Source organism: Protopterus annectens, chromosome 7.part0 (genome assembly GCF_019279795.1).
Source record: "Protopterus annectens isolate FY-2018-M chromosome 7.part0, PAN1.0, whole genome shotgun sequence".
NCBI lineage: Eukaryota > Metazoa > Chordata > Ceratodontiformes > Protopteridae > Protopterus > Protopterus annectens.
The window spans coordinates 1,118,341,002-1,118,365,637 of record NC_056739.1 but is presented as its reverse complement, the minus strand read 5'-3'; the positions used below and the strand labels follow the sequence as shown (position 1 = coordinate 1,118,365,637).

At 39.4% G+C, this 24,636-nt stretch overlaps 1 protein-coding gene across 1 annotated transcript in view; it reads left to right on the top strand.

Moving 5' to 3' along the window:
• CIAO2A (cytosolic iron-sulfur assembly component 2A) overlaps positions 1–24,636 on the top strand; it is a 203,088-nt gene that overhangs the window by 94,180 nt on the left and 84,272 nt on the right. Inside the window, exon 2 of the mRNA XM_044077698.1 lies at positions 13,821–13,985. Within this exon, the coding sequence (XP_043933633.1) occupies positions 13,821–13,985 (165 nt within the window). The remainder of the gene's footprint in view (positions 1–13,820; positions 13,986–24,636) is intronic.

Below are 24,636 nucleotides of genomic sequence, written 5' to 3'. Positions count from 1 at the left end.
GTCTAAATTAAGATATATATTTTAAATGTCCGGTTCGATTCTTGGCTAGAGCGTCTTCTGCGTGGAGACATGCGTGAAAGGGCGTACACCTTCGTTGAAGGTTATGCGTCAGGACTGGCAAGCCGGTACGTAAAAATCAACTGCCAATCATTAGCGGACCGGAGTTCCGCTGTGGCGACCCCTAACCAGGAAAAGCCGAAAGACACAATTTTAAATGAAACATTCTGTTTCTTACAAAATTTTGTTTTCAGAAAATTATTTCCCAGTGTTTTCTAATATCACAAATCCTTCTGTAAAAGCCGTCATTTACTAGCAAAGAAAATTTTCTGTTTTATTTCACTAACCTGTTCATCTCTTCCCATAATTCAGAGGTCAATAAACCATCCATGTAATTCATTAAATGAGCTTATTCTCCAAGCTACGTCTGGGTTTTCTACAGATTCTGTTATTTTGTCTCATTAGTGCTGGTGAATACTCCAACAGCAATCTATATCTTCAAAGCACTTATTTTAATCATAATCTTTTGTTGTATTTCTTCTAGCTCATTTTAATTTTTCAAAGTGTAAAGCCTTAAAAATATTAAAGGGGTGAGTAACTTGATGCATATGAGAGGAGTTGACTGATGATTGGCTTTAACATAGAGGATTACGACAGGGTTGACTATCTTAACTGTGTTATGTATTCAAGAGATGGATGCCTCGAAATTCACCTTGAGAGCCAAACTCTAGATTTGAATCTTGGCATCCATGTCGAGAACAAGTAATACAGGGTTATAATCCACTGTCCTGCTAGTAATTCTTGGTAGTGCATGGAGATTTGTTTTTACCATGTACTACAGATTAATCAAAAATAAGATTGGGGGGGGGGGGTGATGTGATGGTCTGGCTTAAATACTTTATGTACTACAGCAGGCAGAAATGGGAGTTGAAACAAAGCCGTTTCATGTCCTGTTCCTGCTGTTTACTGGTCAGCGCTGTTTGCTTTTAGTGCAGATGAGATGCTAATGGTGCCTAGCGGGCACTTAACATTTCTTAAGCACCCCTCTAAGTGTTGTTAAGGTTGGGTCTTGTACTATAACAGGGCTAAACAAGGACATAATTTAGCCATTTTTGAATGTAATCAGTGTGCTCCATGTACAATTATTGTGTCTACCTAATGGTATTTATAAAAATATCCTCCTTTCTACAGAATTTATTAAACATATATTGCATTCCCTGGTCATATGAAGTTCCTTATGGATTTTTTTTAGCTTCAGCTTTATATCATGTTTACAATAGAATTAAAGCCTGCATTTATCTTTTTTTTTTTTTTTTTTTTAAGTTCTTCAAATGTGTAGGGCTTTTAGTACCTTGATAGGAATGGACCCCATTACTAAGTCAAGGTACAGTTAAACTTCATATTATTGTTGTTATTTTCTGGCTTTGTTTGCAAGAGTATTTTTCTCAGCACCCATAGACTACCCAGAATTGCCACCTTCTGTAATTGATACAGAGTTCAATGTATTGGTTGCATACTTAAGTGTTTATATATTCTTGGAAATTCTTTGTTGGTCCTGTTATTCCTATTGCTGTTGGCACTTTGAGTATCTTTTTCATGTTGACCCAGTTTTTTCTTGCATATCCTGATGTTTAATTTTGAGTCTATAGCTGTTTCAGTACTTAATGCTACTTATGTTCTTTTCATGTTCAACTACATTATCTTGATTCTCTTGCTTCTGATCTCTTAACGGTTATTTATCGATATCCTGTTATTGGCCCTTTGTTTTCACTATATTTTGTGGTTCATGTTACTTTCAGCTACCTGAATGTTACGCTGGGGACTATGCAAATACTACAACAATCTTGCCACATAAAGGTATAAAGTGCCTCAGCTAATAAGTGTATCAGTGCCTCAGCTAATAAGTATATCACAACCAGAAACAATGTGTATAACTTTGTTAATGCTGTACTGTAGAAAACCCTCTCTATCTCCCAGTTGTATAGATATTGTAAACCAGCATTTATGTATACCTTTGTCTGAAGCTGCCTTTATTAACCTGTCATCTTTTGATTTAAATTAACTTCTTTTTAACAATTCATGCATCAAATCTTGATCAGCACATGATGGTTTCTTTCTGAAATGCTTCTGCTAATCTGATCAAAGATGTCGTACTAGATTTTTTTTTCCATGGTTTAGAGCTCTTAGTATATTTGGATCTATAATGTGTGCAAATATGCGTACAGTCCCATGCTCACCAACTTATACATATAGTTAATTTTAAGCAGGCAGATACCTCCTTCACAGTAAAGGATATAGAATACTGACATGCACTATTTTTATATATTTTTGATAGGCATAAAATAGTTTTCTTGTCCAACTGATCCAACAATTTTGGGACCAATCAGTCCTGACATAATTGTAAGTTAGAAAATGAAGAGGTGGCTTATTTATAGCTCAGATTTTATTTCTAGATGGCAAGGCAGTTATCCGTATTAGTTTCGGTCTTCTAAAATATTTCTCACTAAGCTTTGTTTTCATTTGCTTTTTGTATTGCTTCATGTTTCCAAATGTATATCATATCATTCTTTTATAGCACATTAGAGAATGGGTGACCTGAACATAACCACTCTGAAGAATGAGCATTCTCCAGCAGGGTATTAATGTACAGGTAATGCCCACTGATAAACAAGGCTGTCTCTTCGCAGCAGCATATTAAGCTGCAATGGAACTCGGACTGTAATGGTGCTAGTGTGTGTGTGTGTGTGTGTGTATAAGTGCATGCATGAAAGTAAAAGCGAGACTGATCGAGCCATTATTTTACACCAACTTGGCAGCACTTTTGCTGTTTAGCAAGTGAAAAATTAAAACTATAGTTAAAAAAAAATAGCTGTCTGTGTGTCTGTCTGTGTGTCTGTCTGTGTATCTCTCTGTCTCTGTGTCTCCGTGTCTCTCTCTGTGTCTGTCTTTGTGTGCGTGCCTCTGTGTCTCTCTTTGTGTGTGTCTCTCTGTGTCTCTCTGTCTGTGTGTCTGTCTGTGTGTGTGTGTCTCTCTGTGTCTCTGTGTGTGTGTGTGTGTCTCTGTGTGTGTCTCTCTGTGTCTCTCTGTGTCTGTGTGTGTGTGTGTGTCTCTCTGTGTGTGTCTCTCTGTGTGTGTCTCTCTGTGTGTGTCTCTGTCTGTGTGTGTCTCTGTGTGTCTCTGTGTGTGTCTCTGTCTGTGTGTGTCTCTGTCTGTGTGTGTCTCTGTCTGTGTGTCTCTGTGTGTCTCTCTGTCTGTCTCTGTGTCTCTCACTGTCTGTGTCTCTCTGTCTCTCACTGTCTGTGTCTCTCTGTCTCTCACTGTCTGTGTCTCTCTGTCTCTCACTGTCTGTGTCTCTGTGTGTGTGTCTCTGTCTGTGTGTGTGTCTCTGTCTGTGTGTGTGTCTCTGTCTGTGTGTGTGTCTCTGTCTGTGTGTGTGTCTCTCTGTCTGTGTGTGTGTCTCTCTGTCTGTGTGTGTGTCTCTCTGTCTGTGTGTGTGTCTCTGTCTCTCTGTCTGTGTGCATGAAAGCAGAAGTGAGTGTGAGAGATCAATTGATCGAGCAGTGGATGCAACTCTTAGGGAATGCATACCTCTTAACTCAAGTAATTTGGATAAAGCCTATTATAGTGGGGAGCAAAGGCTTAAAAATAGAGACAGATTTTAAATAATTGCTCTTATAAAATTAGAAAGTTGCTATAATATAATTTATGTTAAAATATATTCTATGATGAATGTGAAGTCCATACCTCTCACCTGCTTTTGACTCCAATTTTAACTCTGCCTTCCTTAATCACACCTAAAACTGGGGACTTTTGGGGAAAAGATGGTGAGTTACACTTAAAGAATGATCAATAAATATTTAAGTCAAAAAATGTATATTAATTCATAGTCTGTTATTCTGTCAGTGACTCCGATTAATAGTACTAATATTGTGTTTTTGATTACTTCTGGATTTGTCCCTGATCAGTTGAGAGCTATGAAAGCCTGAAACGCAAATGTAACTCATTATTTAGTGACTTCAACCCCCAATGGTTTGCCAGCATACACTGCAGTAAGTTTGAAACGTTAGGCAGAGGAAATATTTTACATTAAAATGATTAAAAAAATATACATGTATGTGTGTGTATATAGCTATGTGTAGATATATATATGTATATATATATATATATATATATATATATATGTATATAGGGAGAGAAATTAAAAAAAAAAAAAAAGCAAATATAAAACAATTTAACAGCCCATTCTCTAACCACAATAATGCCCTCCAGGGTGTGTGTTATTGTTCAAGTAAGCACAATAATGCCCTCCAGGGTGTGTTATTGTGCAAGTAAGCTCAATAATGCCTTCCAGAGTGTGTTATTGTGCAAGTAAGTACAATAATGTCTTCGTCTGTTTGGGTAGTTTTTGTGGTCGCATTTTCCAGTTTTTCTCTTTGCAACATTTCAGTGGACTCCGATTACCCTGCACGTGTGGTTACTGCACATTGCTATTGGTGGGCCATGGATAGTTGAAGCGCCATTGAGAGAGCCTCTTCTGTGGAGCGATTTGGTTAATATGCAAACTGGAGTGGATCTAAGGATGCAGGGAGACTGGATGTTATAAGGTCCTTGACAAGTCTCTCAAGGCACTTCATTACTACCGAGGTTTCCAACTAGGTTAAAAATTGCTACCTTGGCTGTTGTACCTCTCAACCTGGAATCATCAAAAATCTGGACAAAGGTCCATGAAAAGTGTTGAACATGCTCATAATTTAGCTCTGTGCATTAAGACTATTTGCAGGCTGGAGGAGCAGCAATATGAGAGAAGTCTGTGTTAATATTCAGCCTTATTTATGCCCTGTAGGACCATTACCACATGTCCATTTCCTATATGAGAATGTTGGAAATTAGATGGGAAGATTCCCATCAGGCATCTACAAGTTTTCAACAAGTACGCTCTGTTTTGTGTGACATTTTAAGACTTAGTGAAGCAGTACTGAAAGGTCTACTTTCGGCACCTGAAGTAAAGAACACATTCCTGAGACTTCTTAAGCCCTATAATGCTTTGTATGTTTTACCCTAAATTAAATAACATTTTTTCTCTTTCACTATATTGTCTCTGTATACAAACATTAGTGGCACTCACACTATCACCATTCTCAGGTTGAATCCCCCCCCTTTTTGTGCTAATGTATTAGATAGCCCTAGACATTTCCTTTAGTTGCCTGTTCCTTCTAAACTTCCGAAGTAACTTTGTCTCAGCAACCTTAGCAGCTTTTGTGTTGCTAACTTGATGGTTTAGTTCTTGGCAGTTCAAATAAAGCTGGGCTTTATATTACAAGCCTTCAGGATAGCTTCACTGTTAACCTTATGTACATACATCGTACCTATCGTTTGGAGCTTTGACTCCTATTATTTTTAGCTGCTCTATGACTGTATGTATTGACCTGTGTTTAGGATCTTCTACAGATTTTTATCTCCCACAGGTTTTTTGTGTCAGCTCATCCCTCTCTGCTCACCCTCGCTACGCACGGGCTCACTCCACTCCCCTACCCTCCCCCCATTCCCAACCACCCCCATTCTCATTAGCTTTCTCTCTATCCTCAACCCCACCCTTTTTCTCCATCATTCAATCAACTCCATCCATTCCACCTTCAGCAAACTAAAAGACCCATCCTATCAACTACACCCACATAACTTGGCTATCATTATGGACCCTCTTATCCACTCATATCACCATTTACTTAGTATCATTCCCTGGATTATCCATATTTTAACTCTAATCCTACTAATAAAAAACACATACATACATGCAACTATTTACCCCCACTTTTCACTTTCTGCACACACACACACACTCTTCCTATAAAACTAAACAAGCTTAGTTACTCAAACATCTCTCCCCCTTTACTAGCAGTTAATACCATTACCTCAGACTGATTACAACTACTACCACCTACCCCCAAATTTAGCACTACATTACAAACCCATCCCACATAAGTAACAGACTCGTACCAAATTTTATCTACTGCATACATTAATACAATGTGGGGATATCCATCCAAATCCAGGACCAATCAACACTCATATTTTCACCATGATCCAAGCTGACCAAATATTTCACCACACCAACCCATCCACTACTAGGCTAGATAATCACACATCTCAACACGCACTTCACCTATTAACAATAAATACTTGCAGCATTTGCAATAAAACTACTGAATTCCATGACTGGTTAACTACTCACACCCCAAATATTATTGGAGTAACAGAAACATGGCTAAAACTGCACATTGCTGACACTGAAATTCTCCCGCTGGGATATAATATAATTCGTTGAGACCGACTTCATAAAAAGGGTGGTGGTGTAGCATTAATCTATCAAAACTCACTACATATAACAACCTATACAAAACCCATCCACACATTCAATAACCTTGTGCTCCTGCTTGCATCCTTTCACATAAATAGGAACAAACAAATATGCATAGCAGTAATTTATATTCCCTCAGGCCATACTATCCACAAACTCGAAGACTTTTTATCTTGGATAAATCAGAATATACTGCATGAAGCTATAATTCTAGGAGATACCAATATTAATTGGTTAAACTTAGATACCCCCTCTTCAACCAACAGCATAAACCTTCACAGTTTTACCCAACTCATCAGTACTCCTACTTATGGTCTATCAACAGACTCTGAATCAACCGTAGATTGGATACTTATAACCCATTATAACCCATCCCCAAAACTAAAACTCTGGCAACCTAACAAATACATTAAGTGACCACCTTCCAGCATATACCTATAGGACTCGCCCTCAAGCAATCAAAACGCATTCATGTAGAACCTCCAGGAATTTTGCCCACTTTGACCAAAATAAGTTTATAAGTATCCCAAAATCCCCAAACTGGAACCCATTAAAACTACTCCCCTTAGATGAACCATTGACTATTTCAACAAACTCTTTTTAAATACTCTCAATAACCTAGCTCCAATGCATACAAAATGAACCAAAACTAACCATGCCCCGGTCAAAACAAACTATCTATCTTTCTTAGAAACAAAGCATGGAAAATATGGCTAAGAGACCGAACTAAACAAAATGAACTCTATTACAAACAACTCCGTAACAAATCAAAAAAAAAAAAATAGTGATGCAAGATAGGTAGATTAGCAGAAAAATAATCTACCTCTTATAATCCCCCAAAAATTTGTAAGTCTGTCTCCTCTCTACTTAACCCTGGTACTATCCAAAACCCATCCCCTGCACCAGAACCCCCCCACAAGAAATTTCCCAAGATTTTAATACCCATTTCATCTCTACCATCAAAAAGCTGCTCAGAGTGCCCATACAGGCCAAACACGTTCTGTCCAGCACCTACAAAACACAGCCCTTCCCCTTCAACTTACTCTAGTACACTACCAGCCAACTCCTTCACTATCCAACCTATACCCACCTCTCTGATCTAAACAACTCAAACCTTGCTTCACTGTCTGCAGATAATCTTCCCCCGAATATCTGGAACTATCAGCCAGCGCAATAGCATATCCAGTTACCATTCTCATAAATTTCTCTCTCTCTCTGCCTCTCTCTCTCCCCTGTGGAAAAAATCCATCATTGCACCTATACACAAAGGGGGTAACTCCCATGATTTTACTAACTGCCGCCATATCTCTATACTCTTCCCAGTATCAGAAATCTTGGAAAAATGTGTTCACTCACAACTACTTCAGCACCTCTCATGTAATGCTATTCTATCCCCTACCCAACATGGTTTCCGGTCAGGGCATAGCACTATTACTGCCCTACTATCTTTCACTGACATTGTCAACAATGGATGCAGGATGTCCTACCTCTGTAATCTTACTAGACCTATCCAAGACTTTTGACCCAATGTCACACACTAAGCTAGTAAGCAAACTATAAACACTAGGATGATCCCCCAAATCTCTCAACTGGTTTACCTCTTACCTATAGAACAGGGAGCAATCAGTAAGATGATTAAGTGCACAATCCTATTACCAACCTAACGATATAGGAGTACCACAAGGATCCATTTTAGGTCCACTTCTATTCAACATTTTCATCAGTGACCTGCACAAAGCCCCCCTAATCCAGAATCACATCCAGTATGCCGATGATTCAACACTGATATCCACCTCCAGCAATTTCTTTGACCTTCACACAGCTACACAACAGGCCTTTATATGCTCAACCCCCAAAAAGCTAAACTTTTACTTTTCTCTACAAAATCACCTGACATTGATTTCAAATTCCTTGCTAAAGGCTGCACAGAAATGGAACTAGTGAAAACAGCCAAGATACTAGGTATAACAGTAGATAAACTCTCATATGAACCACACATCCTAACTGCAATAAAGAAAACTCACTTCAAACTAGGCAAACTGTATTGCCACAAGCTGTACCTGGATAAATTTACCAAAATAAAACTGGCCAATACCCTACTCATCACCTCCCTTCTATATGGTAGTGCAGTTTTTACTAATCTGCACACAATGATTAGTAATAAATTACTATCCTGTTGCAATAAAATAGGCGAATTCGCCTCCGAAGAATCACACCATTCTCATCACTGCCATGCTGTCACTGAGCTAAAACGGCTAGAGTTTTCCCATCATCTACAATACACCCAACTGACCTTATCCCACAAACTAATTTCTAAAGCTAATGACTGCCCTGCCCTCAACTCAGTCCTACAAACATAGTCCCACAAGAACACTAAGATCTTCCTGTAATCTGATGCTTGCTGTAACTAAACCCAATAAAAGAGTTGGACAATGTTTGTTCTCCCATACCGTAGCCAGACTTTGGAATAACCTTCCATTTGAAATAACACAAATTGACCACCCAAAAATTTTTAAAGTAGCTCTAAAAACACATTAAACAATCCTTTATGCACATGCCTCAGGAGCAAACCGCCTTAAACAGTACTTTGCACCAAATACTAACATGAGAAAACTTTGCAAAACCCAGTCTTCACTTTTAATCTACTGTATTTCCTGCTATCACTGGTAAGAATTATGGTATCCTGAGAAAGTATTTGTTTCTTGGTCCATTCTATTTCTGTTGATGAAACTTTACACCCTATTGTAAGGATTTTTCTAGTTTAGTTTAATATAATCCCAAGAAATGTATATTGTAATATGTTCACTGCCTGCTATATCTGTTAGACTTTAAATTGTATTTAAGCATTTGTCATTCTCTGTAATGCTTGTGGAGCTTTTCTCCCCGGGCTTCCACTGAAAATTGGTCTCTGACCTAGTGGACTTTCCCACTTAACAAATGTTAATAAATAATAATTCCCTCCAGGGTTTGTGTTATTGTACAGATAAGTGCTATATTGTCCTCCAGGGTGTGTTATTTTGCTAACTATGCCTTTCCAGGGTGTAGAGGCCTTCTGTCTTTGCCGTCTGGCATCAAAACACCCCTGGGTAGGCATTATTTGCACAGTAACACACACTTTGGAGGGCATTATTGCTTACTTATTCTCTCAGGTCAACATTTTCTTGATGCTGTAATTTTTTTCTGCTATAAATGTTGCTTTTACATATTCATACCAAATGCCATTCTTGTATATTCTGAAAAAGTTTTAAACATTTGTAACTGTGCTTTTATTTGTTTTTCTGATCATTTTATTTTTAAATTTCCCACAAAAGCTATGTGAGAAGTCATTTGGCTAGATTGTTTCTGAAAGCTGTAGCCATAGCTTCATCTGTTAGGCAAGTGCCTTAATGTGTTAAGGGTAAGGCAAAACAGCATTGGTGACATTCACCCTGGAATATCCCCCTTTGGATTTTTAACCCTGAGAAAATAAATTGCCCTTTATGATGGCTCAGTTGTGAAGGAGGTTTGCCACGGTTTCATAGTGACACGTGTAATTTATTAATGTATTGCATATTTTGTACATTTGTAAGCATTCCATAATCCATCAACATGGAGTGCTGTCAGACATCTTTCATCATCAGCTCCCCTTTTTTGCATGGGGTTGGGATATCGTGTCAACTGTCGCCAACTCTCTCGATTCAGTGCCACACTCTTGCCTTCTTCAACACTCATGCCTGACTGTCGGAGATCTTCTTTCACACAATCCATCCACTTCTTTGCTGGATGTCCTCTTACCTTCCTCCTGTCTGTCCCAAATCTTCCTCACCAGATTGTGTTCTGCTTTTCTACACATGCCCAAACCACTATAATCTGTTCTCTTTGATCTTTTCTGCAATTGGAGCTACTTTGGCTTCTGCTCTTATGTCCTAATTTCTTCTTCTGTCCCACAGTGTGCATCCTACCACCTTTCTCAGGCACTTAATTTCCATCACCTGTAGCTTCTTCAACTGTTCTACCATTACTACCCAGGTTTCTGTACCACTGGTCACACCACTGTCTTGTACATCTTACTTTTCAGCTTCTTTGGCATTCTTCTGTTATAGACTAAACCTGACACTCTGTGCCAGTTGGCTGCAGCCCCTCTGATTCTAGCTTTGACCTCTTCATTCAGACTACCCTTCTCCTCAGCTACCCCTCCCAGATACTTGAAGCTGTTTACCTATTTGACTATCTTTTCTATCTCTATTCTCAGCTTCTTCTGATTTCCCATATTTCTTGCCATTACCGTTATCTTATCTGTGCTTAGTTTCATCCCATGTGCCTTCAGATTTGCATTCCATTCTTCAATCCTTTGCTGAAGTTCTAGCTCAGTCTTGCCTATACTGCATCATTGTCTGCATACAGCAACCTTGTTGATCCGTCTCTTCCAACCTGTTTGCTGATGTTATCCATCACCAGTATGAGCAGCAGTGGCCTCGGAGATGTACCCTGATACACACAGACTCCCAATGAGAACCCCTTTGTGAGGCCGGACACTGTTTGTACTTGAATCACTGGGTTCTTGTACATAGCCTGCACTAATTCTACCAATGTTTCTGTGACTTCAAACCACCGCAGTACTGCCCAGATCAGCTTTCTTGGGACCTTGTCATATGCTTTCTCCAAGTCTAGGAATGCTCAGTTGGATTCTCTCTCCTCATCTCTAGCTTCTTCTCAAGTATCTGTCTCAATGCAAACATCGGGTCAGTTGTGCTGCATCCTGATCTGAATCCAAACTGCTCATCTCCCATCTTACATTCTACTACTCTGTGTATCTGTTTATCAATTACCCTCTCCAGAAATTTCATGCAATGTGATAGGAGTTTGATGCCTCTGTACTGCCCACCGTTGTGGATGTCCCCTTTGTTCTTATACACTAGCACGAATATGCTTATTCTCCAGTCATCTGGGATACGCCTTTCTCTCCACACTGTTATTAGTACCCTCAGGAGCCATTTCTCTCCTATCTCACCCAGCATCTTTATCATATCTGCTGTGACCTCCTCTGAGCGAGCTGCTTTCCCTGACTTCATCTTCCTTAGTGCTATTCTTACTTCTAGGGCGGGCTCCTCTTCTTCTCTCCATCATAGGCTGTTCTCTGGGGCAGTACAGCTTTTGTGGAGTTTTCTTCATTCAGAAGCTGCTGGAAATACTCCTTCCATCTGCCTTTGATATCATTTGGACTGGTGAGCAGGTTGTAGCTGGCATCCCTTATGAAGGGTGTCTGACCATCTTTATCTTTCTGTCTTTGTCTTGCAACCTGATAGTTTCTTTGTGCCCCTTACTGAGTCACTTTCCAGAAGCTGGTACATTGCCTCTGATGCCCTATTCTTTGATATTGCAACTTCTTTCTTAGCATCTTTGTTAGCCAACCAGTAGTCGTTCCTAGCCTGGTCAGTCTTTTCTATCTCCCATTTCTTCCTGCACTCTTTCTTTTGATGACTTTCTGGACTTCTGCATTCCACCACCAGCTTTCCTTATGTACCTTATTTCTATACCTGGCTCGGCCACATATCTTTTCTGTAGTCCTAACACATACTGTTTTTAGGCGCTGCCATTCTTCTTCAACTCCATCTATTTCCTCCTCTTCTTGGGGTGCTAGAGCCCTGAGTAATTCCTGGCTTGAACTGTTGTACTTTCTCTCCAGTCAAGTTCCAGATCTTCAGCCTGGTCTCTGTTGACCTTCGAGCCTTCTCTGACCACTGCTTGCAGCTGATTGTGACAACTAGTGGTTTATGCTGTGGGCCGACTGTTTCACTGGGGATGACTTTGCAATCCTGGATTCTACCCCAGTGCCATTTGCTTACTAGGAGGGCGTCTACCCGAGTTGCATGTTGACTACTGTTGTATGTCTTCTTATGACTGTCTCTTTCTGAACCGTGTGTTGGCTACTATCAAGCCATGACAGAAGTCTTGAGTGGCTTTTCCTTCTTTATTCCTGTTGCCCCACCCATGTGGATCCAGGCAGTCCTCATATTCTGTTCTGTCTGTCCCGATATGTGCATTCAAGTGACCCATTATCAACACCAATTCATGTTTTCCTGCTTTAACTAGTAGGTCCTGCAACTGCTGTCTGAATGCACTTTTTTTTCCTCAGTATCATAACCTTGCTGTGGGGCATAGGCTGAGATTATGAATATTGCCCTATCATTACAGTGGAGTCTGACTGCCATGAATCTGTCATTAATTCTGATGATATCCCTTACTGCCTTCTGAAGTCTCTCTCTCACCACAATTCCTACACAGTTTCTAGCGTGCCATCCATCTGACTAGTAGACTCTGGATCCCAAGCCAAGTGGCTTTGCTGCACTGCCCTTCCATCTCATCTCTTGGATACATAGGATGTCCAGCCTCCTCCATATCATCATGTCATCCACTTCAAGCTGTGTCCTGTCAGTGAACCTACATTAAGTGTAGCAATTCTCAGTATGTTTGGCAGGTTAGTTGGTTTTACGTCCAGCTTTCGCTCAACAGAGCTATCCCAGGTAACCCAGGCTGGGCATCTAGACACCAGCCAGCCAGTAGCTTATTGACCCAGGGCTGCTGGGCTTTTGGCGGGCACACACACTGGCCAATAGGAGCACATATACCCCTCCCACCCATTAGCAAGGTTCCCTGGCGTGGGTCAGAGTAGGCTGGGTCCTCAACCCACTTAAAACCGGTAACTATCCATGCCCATTTTTGGCGGCATTAGTCAACATAACCGAATCACCTAGAGCCATATTTTACACCAAGTGGCTAGCCCTGCCATGGTGTGCAGTCTGTGATCCATATTCTCCTATCTTGAGGATACTGTGCACCACAGTAGATGCCCAAAGTGGTTGGTCTGTACAACTCTTCACCCTATAGGCACCATGTAGAGTTTGTGCTGCTGCCCACAGCTCCATTCATTGGTGAGTTTGAAATGGAAACACTCAGCATGTTTTTCGAACATGGGAGATACCCCATGGAGACACAGGGAGAACATGCAAACTCCAAACGGTCATTAGTCGGATGTCAGGATCGAGCCTTGTGCATGGGAAGTGAAGACCTTAACCACTAAGCTGTCTGGTCTCTGAAAAAATGTCTTTGTCATACTTGTATTCTGCCTAACTTACACCTCTCTTTATAGCTACTTGTGGACACTTGATGGAGAGAGAGAGAGACGGTTGTAAGCTGATGCTTGAAGCTGTTTTTTCTGGAGATGTGGTGGGTGAGAAGCATTTGGTGAGTTCAGGAATGCAGCCACCCAAAGTAAGGAAGCTTTAGTTAATAGAAGTAGGAGAATGTTGGTGAGCTTAGTGTTTTTTTAATGCATAGGGGAGTGGGCAGATAAGATAGTAGTCTTTTAACAATTTCAAAATGTTTTTTCTGTCACTGTTTAAGTAATACTCAACTGTTGCTGGTTTAAACTTGAATGGTGAAGCGCTCTTTTTTTTTTTTTTTTTTCCTGTGGTCTGTCTCCTTTAAGATATAATCCGTAATATCCGTGATCCAGAGAAACCAAATACCCTGGAAGAATTGGATGTTGTGTCTGAAAGCTGTGTGGAAGTTCAGGAACTGACAGATGAGGATTACCTTGTTATTATAAGGTTCACGCCAACAGTGCCACACTGTTCGTTGGCAACTCTCATTGGTAAGTGCTACAGATTGAACAAAATTGTATTATTTAATTATCTGCTGTCTTCACCGCATTTTAATGTATTTTTCTTCTGTCAAGTCTTAAGCTTTACTTTGTGCTTCAAGCAGTTAAACAAATGGCATAAATTAATAGCCCTTCTGGGCTCGTGACTTTGTGTTGTATTATCTGGAAGTTTGTTCCCAGCAGAATCACCCTTTGAAGGCTGATCTGAGATGGCGGAGTCAGGCATATAGTGATCCAGAATGCCACACATGTTAAAGAAAAAGGCAATCTTGCCCAAACCAGGTGTGGGGATGATGCTCATCATCAAACTTGGCCTTGCCTTATTTCCCTGTGAGACCTTTTTGTGCAGTAAGGTGGAATACCCTCCATGGCAAGCTGTTATAGATCTAGTTTGCTGAGACATGCAAATCTAATCTTGTCCTGTTGAACAGAACTTGTCAACATAACTGCACTGATACTGTGGCCAGCTTGGATATGTCTGGCTCTCCTAGCATTGCACCCTTCCATTGTATCCTTTTTCCTTCCAAGTGTTTTTTTTTTTTTTTTTTTTCTGCCTGCTTAACTGTGACCAAACTGCTTCCTTCGTACTCCTGGTCTTGCAGGAGAGGCCAGCTAGTTTCATGATGTACTTCTGCGTGTAGGCATAAGTGGGAAATAAAGAACTTTATCTGACATCAGTAAATTAACTCCAGGTTAAGTACCCCAGTTATGTTTTACAGCTGAGAAGGAAAAAGTGCTTGGAAACAGTACCAAAATCACTACAAACCAAAGCACTTGCAGAACCAGCAAACAAAACGCCTCTTCAGGTCAGTGAACCAAAAAGATTTATTTAACGCCACAAAACAATAACTTGTGTTTTCATCCTTAGACTTCATCAGAATGAATAGTTAACCAAACTAGTAATCTCACACAGCACCTGGGTACACGTACCCTGTACAAATAAAACCAAAAAGGACAAAAATCAAGCTGTAGGTTTCAATAAAGGCTGTCCTCCTCTATGCCAAAAAGCGAACTGGCCATGCAATTAGTCAAACACCAAGCACTTTAATCTTGCCAAAACAGAACACAGCACACAGAACCAGTGTAACAGTAAGTTGAATTAAGATTGAGCGCGCTTTCGTCTCATATCGTGAGACTTCTTCAGAATCTACAGATCAACACCTAAACTACTATATATATATATACACACTATCTAATACAATAATTACTTGATTACTTAATAATATTATAAAATTCAATCATTCCTAGATAATATTAACTGCTGTGTATACATGATAAAAAAATGACATGGAAACCACAATTCACAAACTGTAATGCATGTATATTATGAATAAATAATTAATAAACATTTAAACAACCATCAATATAATTTGTATTTAAAAATTAATTAAATACTTAAGTTATATAAAACACCTATTTCAATACATACAGTTAAAACCAATTTAAAAATCTTTGTTTAAACAACAATAAATATATTGAATGTGGGCAAAAAATCAATGTTGAAAACCACATAAAATGTATAATTAATATGTATAATTAAATAATGGACCAACTGTCCTATGAACAAAAAATATATATATACACATATACATGTAAGCCTATCCAGTCTTGTTTAACTCACCTATAAAGTCTACTATATATATATATATATATATATATATAAAATAAAGATATACTGAATATTATATAAAAAAACTGTTATGTAAAACCACTTGCTGGTATTATGTTTTCTCCATAAATATATATATGAAAAACTAGTAATTATATAATTATATATAAAAAATATATTTAAATTTAATATATAATTAATAATTGTATATACCATAACAACCATGTAGTCTCAAAAAAATTCTCTTGAGAAAAGAAATTGCTAATATAAAATGATAAAGGGTGTATTTACCAGTAATGTTAAAATATACTCCAATGTACTTTGCTCTTTCCCCTCAGACTATAGCTATATGGTAATGGTGAAACTGCAACCAAAATATCCAGAGAATTGTAATACTGGATCATGTCCATTTCCTACCATAGTTAGATGCTATCATTTTTAAGGCAGGTTTTATCGAAATATGATCGTTCATACCAGGATATACACAAGAATCTAGTCTCATCTGCCATATCATCTCTCGGTATTCCAAAAGGGTTTCCCAGTCCCCTTTCCTTTCCTTTTGTTTTACTACCTCCAATACCCAAAATTTTATATCCATGTCCTGACATATAATTGAATGCCTGTACAGTGCATTGTTCTCATTCTTTTTACTAATATCTCTAATATGTTCGCATATACGAGTTTTCAAATTTCTTTCTGTCTTACCAATATAGTACCCCCAACATGATTGACAGTAAGCTAAATAGACCACTCCCTTTGTATAACAACTAGTGTAAGTGTGACCTATGATTGTGAAGTTAATACTAGGAATATTGATATCCTTTCTACAGGGCACTGTGCACATCTCCCACATTTATATGTACCCAACTTTAATGATGCCCCTCTTTTTTCTTGTTCCTTCTTTTTCTCAAAAATATTCTTCAAATTTCTATTTCTCCTAAATGTATATTTTAACTGGCACTGGAATATGTTTATTCTCATGGGCATCATTTTAAACATATTCCAAATACCATTAATGCCCTTCTTTAACCACCCTATATCCGAATAGTAGGTTAAAATTAATCGAGGAATTTCTTTACCTAATATATTATTTTGTTTATTTGGTCCTTTACTATAATCCTTAATAAGGTCATACTCGTTTTTCTTACTTGTGTCAATATAGGTGGTGAGGTGTGATGAACCCTGATCATTCTGTCCAATTGCCAGTAGTGGTTTAAATCTACTAGTACGCTTCTTTATTGTTTCTGTTTTAATTTTTTCCAACATATTTAAAGGATATCCTCTTTCTTTAAACATCTCCTTAATAAGCTCCAATTCATCTATAAAATCACAATATTCGGTGGTCATTCTAGAAGCTCTTATCATTTGCCCTTTAACTATATTTCTTTTTGTATAATGGGGATGGTCACTTTGGTAATGTAGATATGAATTTGAAAAACATTTCTTTCTAAATACTTGGGATTTATATCCACCTTTCTTATAATCTTTAGTGATAGTTACATCCAAATAATGTATTTCATCCTTATTATACTCGTATGTAAATTCCAAGAACCGGGTGGTACCATTAATATATTCCATAAACTGTTCAATTAGTTCTTTACCTCCATTCCATATAATAATAATATCATCCAGGAATCGAAAGTACTTAATTATATATTGTTGAAATTTAGACCCAAAAATATATGAATTCTCCCAGAATAACATAATAATATTTGCATAAATAGGTGCGCATGCTGAACCCATGGCAACTCCATCCAATTGATGATAGATATCTCCTTGAAAGTAGATAAAATTATATTTTAACACTAATTCCATATTTTCAAGAACTAGCCTAAATTCTTCCGGGTTCAGCATGTTAAACTCAACAATCATTTTCTCAAACCAAACCAACCCCTCCATCACTGAAAATAAGTCTTTTACATCTATTGTTGTAAATATAAAATCTTCTTGGAATGGTATTGTATTAAATTTCTTCAAGAAATCCCAAGAGTCTATCAATATATGTGTATAATTCTTGTAAAATCCCTTTAATTTAGTATCAACCTATATACCAAGGGGTTGGGTTTTTGAACCCCTAGATGTAACAATTGGTCTCATTGGGGGGTCTGTTATACCCTTATGTACTTTAGGAATACCGAATATTTCAGGTATAACTGGCTTCGGGACTCTAAGAAAGTTAAATAATTCCCCATCTATTAGTCCCTGTAACAAATTATCCTCCAGTATAAGATCTATTTTTCTGTACAAAATATTCAATTCATTCATTGAAATAATACGATACCTATTGTCATTATCAAGAATTTTAAGCATTCTCTCAGTATAATCCCAACTGTCCATAAGTACCACCCCCCCCCGCTGTCAGGTTTCATAACCCGAATGTTCTTATTATTAGCAAGCTTTTCTACCACAGTCTTTTCTCCTTCAGAAAGATTGGTTGCTATTTTTCGTCTCTTCTTATATCCATCTCTAATCATTTTAATTGTACACACCTCAAAATTATGTATATCCTGCTGTAAAGGAGGGTTGTATATGCTATTTTTCTTTAATACATTGTTTTCATCTATCAAATGGTCTTGGTATATGATATCTAATACTAACTCTTCTATCCTAGGTACTCTTACTGGAACAAAGGTGAACCCCTTTGTAAAAAGTTTAAAATATTCGTTATTAATTTCCAAATCAGTGTAATTGAATATATTAAAATTGTTACTGCTATGTATAATGGCATTATTTTGTATTGCATCATTAGTAAATTCTTGTCCTAGTTCTTCCATTGACCTAAGCTCACCATCTAAACCACTTATTCTTGCAGTTGCTAGGGGTAATACATGTGGTGGTTGTAAACTAACACTTTTACATGGGGTAGACGTATAAGGTCTAACATTCATCTCCTGTCCCATTCTCTCCCATTGTGTCTTCCCACATAATTCCCAGTCACTTCTGCATATGATTGTTGTCCATTCCGATTCCTGATCCTTTCTGACCTCCTCACCTCTTGTATTACTTCTAAAGGGTCTTCAAATACATTGGTTCCATCAATATCATTAACATCTATCTGATAATCTGTAACTGGATCTTTCCTTTGCTCTACCATGTTATACTGTTCTATACCATTAGTTCTATTGTCAGTAACTAGTAATCTCCTTAAATAACCCTCCCTTCCCAAATTGTCTTGTAAATGGGATGGGAGGGTTATTTAAGGAGATTACTAGTTTGGTTAACTATTCATTCTGATGAAGTCTAAGGACGAAAACGCAAGTTATTGTTTTATGGCGTTAAATAAATCATTTTGGTTCACTGACCTGAAGAGGCGTTTTGTTTGCTGGTTCTGCAAGTGCTTTGGCCAGTTATGTTTTACAATTACTCAAGCTTCAAACTTTGTTGGCCTAGTTAAAAGGTATTGCCTCATCTCTCTGTTGTGCTGTCTTTGTGTCCTTGCTTAGAAAATTAGTGCCATTTTAAACCTGCAGTGAAGATTCTATTAAAATTAACCAGTGGGCCCATAATCTGACCACCATAGTTGCGTTTGTATGGCCCAGTTTCATACCTTCCCCATTTTGCCCCTTCCCTTCCTGTCATACCTGTCTTTGGCTGTTATTCAATAATATGTTTACTCTACATTCTGAGTACATTGTCATATCACTTAAAAACTGTAAAATACTTCTGCTGCTAAATGTACTATATATACTTGAGTATGTTGGGGGCAAATTTGAGGCCAAAAAGCATTAAAATATATCGATCTAAGTCAAGGTTTTAAAATATGTGGGTAGTGGTAGCTGTACACATTGCCCACAAAAATGATCCATTCTTTATATTTTCTTTTGTTTTCCCCATACTGATAATTACAGTGAATCAGGATGGGGAATGTGTGTGAACGACAACAGCTACTGTTATCATTAAAGTTTATGTAGAGTTTATCTTAAGAGCTATTTTCATTTTCATGTATGTTGTTTTTCTCTTTACTACCATATTACTTGTGCATAAATCAAACCACTTTTAAAGCCATTTTTTTTTACATAAACTTCTTGAGTTGTACACTGTGTGGGCAGTGATCCCTGGAGCTCAGTAAAAAAAAAAAAATTACAGCAGAAAGAAAAAACTACTTAGTGAAGTACCTTGTAAGCCCAGAACCTCTCATCACAATGAGAGTATAAAAAGCTAATTTCTCTTCCTGAACCATCATCCTCAACCCAAACATCATTGTCTCCAAGGACCATACCTTAAAGTGCTCACTGACAGCATATCGGCTTGACTTGCATACAACCAGTGTCAAGCTGGCCTTTGCTGATGCCCTCTGTTATTCAACCAAATGTTTTCTATAGTCTATGTTCCTGAACAGTGACACACTGTGATGCTGATGCCCCTTCATAAGGGTGGCCCCACTACTGACCTAATGACCTACAGACTCCTTTAGCCTTACTAGTCTTCTCTGCAAAGGTATGGAATGCATCATCACTGCCCTCATAAATCAAACAGGCTCATGTTCACCAATGCTAAATGAACTATAGTCCCTTTTAATTAATTCTTGATTCTGCAGTTTAGTCTAGCTAGCTTTAAATATAACAATGCATTTATCTCACTGACAACTCAAGAAATATTTTCTTAGAGATGAAAATTTGATTTTAAGAATTAAGTACAGTTGACCACACCATTTGTCAGATCAGCTGTTTGTTTGTTATCCTCTAGTCTTGTGAGCTCAGCAATCATAATAGTATATGAACTATAGATGTTCTTCGTGTTTCACTGTTGCAGTCATCACACTTTGGTTATCTGACTGCAAGTAACCCTCAGTCGGCCCAAATACCAGAGTCTTGGGATTTCTGCGTCAGATGCTGTCGCCTCTTCCATGACGTCAGGTCATCAGGGGTATAAAACATACAGCTGATGCCATTACATCAGCTGTGCTTGCCGCGAGGGAGCCCGAAGCAGAAGCGGTTCGCAAGTGCCGGTCGGCCGCTTCCTGAAATTTTTCATTTTTTGAGTTTCAAACCTGAAGTCTTCTAAAGCTAAGTACCCCGTTGGGGATCCTTTTTTCTTGCTCTAACTGATGTCAGAAAAAGTTAACAATTGTCTTGTCTGTGGAAAGCAAATACCTCACAGAGATTTTCATTCTTACTGCGTCACCTGTGTAGGCCCAGACCACAACATTTCTCACTGTCGATTTTGTGCCTTGTTTAATGCCCGAACTATTCGTCATCGGGCAATCTTTGTTGCTAAATTCTTTTGCGCTCGTTCTCCGTATTCCGAAATGGCTTCGATAAGCCATCCGACTACCGATCTTCTGAAAAAAAGTAAGGATAAAGACAGAGACGGACCGCATAGGTCCAAAACTGCTGATGATGCTTCTGTTAAGCTAGTCGCCAGTCCGCTGGTAATCAGGTGCTTTCGCAGCCCCTGGTACCTGCTTCTACAGATTTGCAGGCCTCTGCTGAGACCCATTCAGAGTCCGGCATGCCGCGAGATGCTTCTTCGACTATGGAACCTGTGGATGTCTCTACCTTGGATGTGTCCGGAGATGCTGTGCAGGCTCCGGCTTCTGAGGGTATATTCCGACATTCCGATGTTCCTATTAAACCGGCAACTTCATTTTTAAATAAAACTACCTCGTTTCTCAGGCCCAGAGTTCGCACTATGCCTAGAAAACCAATGAGCAAAGCACATGCTCTAGCTCCCATGCCACAGAAACAAATGCTTAGAATGGCTGAAGACCTTATAACTTTAATTAGTGGAAGCCAGCCTTCCCCCTCAAAGACAAAGAATTGATTTTCCTTCTGATTCTACAGACCACCAGTCCCATGACTCTGATCCCTCTGATTTACCAGGACATTCCCTTATCTACCTGTGAGGATTCAGATGCAGAGGATTTCATACCCTCTGCCTCCCCTCCAGAGGACTTTTCTTTTGGTGAAACCTTGCATACCTTAAGAGAGCATTTCTGCTGGGAATGCCAGGAATACCCTCAGTCCAAAGAGAGACTCAGAGAATTTTTAGACTTGTCTCAGCACAGACCTCTAGCTATACCCCCTGTCCTGGATATTGTAGATGATGTCTTCATGGAATTCAGTCTTACTCCTGATACTTTACCACCAGCTCCTAGAAAACCTGACCGGTACTACAAGAGTACCTGACTCTCACAAATTTCTCTCTAAGAATCCTACTGCTGATCCAGAGACCATTTCCCAGGGACCTAAAGGAATTAAGGCTACTACAGCCAAAAACCCTACCCCTTCGGACAGGGATTCTAGAGCTTTTGACAGATGGGGTAAGAAGATATATACCTCTGCAACTCTTGCCATCAGGGCCTTGAATTGCCATTTTCACATGTTGAAGTGCAGCGTATTATGGAACATATTGAACAAAAAATGTTGTTGCTTCCAGATTGTACAGAAAATAAAGATTTACAAGAGTTAATGCATTCTGCAAGCCAAGTTAGTAAACATACTTTGCAGTGTGGTTTTGATGCCTTAGAGGCAGGGCTGCTGTCACTGGGTCTGTACTGAGAAGGCATGCTTGGCTGAAGGAACAAATCTTGCCAGACCATGTTAAAGCAAAATTACTAGATGCTCCATTAAACCAGGAACATTTGTTTGGCACAAAAGCAGAAGTTGTTCTTAAAAAGATGGAGGAAAAAGCTAAATCAATGCAAACTGTTAAAGATTTCTTACAGGTGCAGCCACCCAAATTCAGTAGGCATTGGCCTTCTAAAAAACGGTCCTTTCCAGCTCCTCTTAGGCCTTGTCAGTCCAAACCCAGAGGCTACAGACCACCAAGACTACAGTCTCAGGGTATGCAGAGATCTAAAGAATGGAGTGCTCCCACCTCAAAAACAGGGAGTGGTAAGCCCACCCTCTTATAGAAAAAGTTCACAATGACTTGTCTATCATCCTTCCCAGCCATGCCCAAGTACTTGCACCCCTAGGAGGAAAACTTGCCCTGCATGCAAAAAACTGGATGACCATTACCTAGGACCGATTTGTCTTAAACATTGTATCCCAGGGATACAGACTGTACTTCCACTCATTGCCAACCCCAAGCAGGTTGCCAGACCTTCCTCCAAACCAGTGGGTAGAGGCTCAAAAGTAAGTATTTCTCCTCTCAGTATCCGGGCTTTTCAACCTCTTCCAATAGAGCAAAGGGGACAAGGTTTCTACTCCAGACTGTTCCTGGTCCCCAGAAAAAAGGGCTCTTGGCGAACTATCTTGGATCTGTCAATTCTCAACACCTTCCTGGTGGTCCCAAAATTCAAAATGCTTACACTGCAGCAGCTTCTTCCTATGCTAGCCAAGGATGCCTGACTAGTCACCCTAGACTTAAAAGAAGCTTATCTGTACATCCCCATAAGGGAATCTTGCAGGAAATATCTACGTGTGCATAGCTCTCAACCTTTCATCTCCAAAATGAGGAACACTATCCCTCATAATGTGGAACAAATGGGCAAAATGTGGAACACATACTAATGGCTTTCTAACAACTTCACCTAGGAAGGCCATAGGATGGTTAAAATATGCAGGTTTTACTTATAAAGAAGATCTTTTAATGAATTGATATGATTCATTTCTATTTACCATGGATTTCATTTTTAAAAATTCCTAACACTGAATGTGTGACTGAGTCTTTCAATGTGGAACATTGAGGAACTTTGGGGAACATGAACTTTTTAAGACCCCAGATGAGGTATGTTCCTCGTAATGTGGTACACTTGAGACGTATGGTGTCAGGGCAGGCTCTATCCACTATCAGTTCTCTGCACTTCTCTTTAGCTTATCTACTGCACCCAGGCTGTTCACAAAAGTGCCTGGCTCCAGCCATTGCATACTGCAGGCAGAGAAATATTCAAATTTGCCACTTGGATGGTTGCCTCATTCAGGCGGACAGTCAGGAATTGCTACTTCAGCACCTGGCATTTATAGAGACTCCTAACTTCTGTGGGGTACACCATCAGCAAAAAGAAATCACAACTGGTGCCCAGCCAAAAGATTGTATTCCTGGGAGCAAGCTTGAACACACCTTCCCAGATGGCATTCCTCACTCCAGAAAAACGGGTTTATTTGACAAACTACTTCAAACTAATGGCCACCAAAACCTAGTTATCTGCAAGAAAAATACTGCAAGCCCTAGGGTTCATGGCTTCATGCATTCTACTAATTCCATATGCAAGACTGCATATGAGGAAACTTCAGTGGTACTTAAAAAGTCTCTGGTGTCAACATTCTCAGGACCTGGAAACGGTGATTCCTATCATTCCTTGTCTAAGGGCAGAGTTCCTTTGGGCAGAGGCATGCAACCACAACAAGGGACTTCCTTTCACTCAACCTCTCACAGCCCAAACCCTGACAACAGATGCATCAGACTATGCATGGGGGGCTCACATGGCAGGCAAAGGCATTCAAGGCAAATGGAGCCCAGGACAAATTCCCCTGCATATCAATCAAAAAGAAATGTTAGCTGCACTGAATGCTCTGACAGCTTTCAAATACCGTATCCTTTTAGGAAAACTCCTGATAGACGGACATCACCACAGTTATGTGGTACATAAACAAGCAGGGGGGAACTCATTCTTACCCACTCTGCAGGTTAGCTGTGGCCTTGTGGAACACAGCCTTGAGCAACTAAGTGCACCTGCAAGCTCAGTTCCTGCCAGGCAAGCAAAATTTACTGGCAGATGACTTAAGCAGAAATCTACTGGACCCACACGAGTGGAAACTGGAATCCAACTCATTCAAGCTTCTAATCCACAGGTGGGGGACACCATCAGTGGACCTCTTTGCCTCCCTCCAAAATCATCAATTGAGCAAATTTTGCACCAGAAATCCTCACAGCAAAGCGTGGAAAATGGACGCCCTATCCTTTACATGGGAAAACCTCTCAGTTTATGCCTTCCCCCTCTGCCCCTCCTCTCAAAAGTACTACTCAAGATCAAACAGGACAGACAAAGGCCAATCCTTATTGCCTCAGACTGGCCATGCCAGCACTGGTACTCACTCTGCAGCCTGACAGCAGTGCCACCCTGGCATCTACATCAGACCCTTCTCC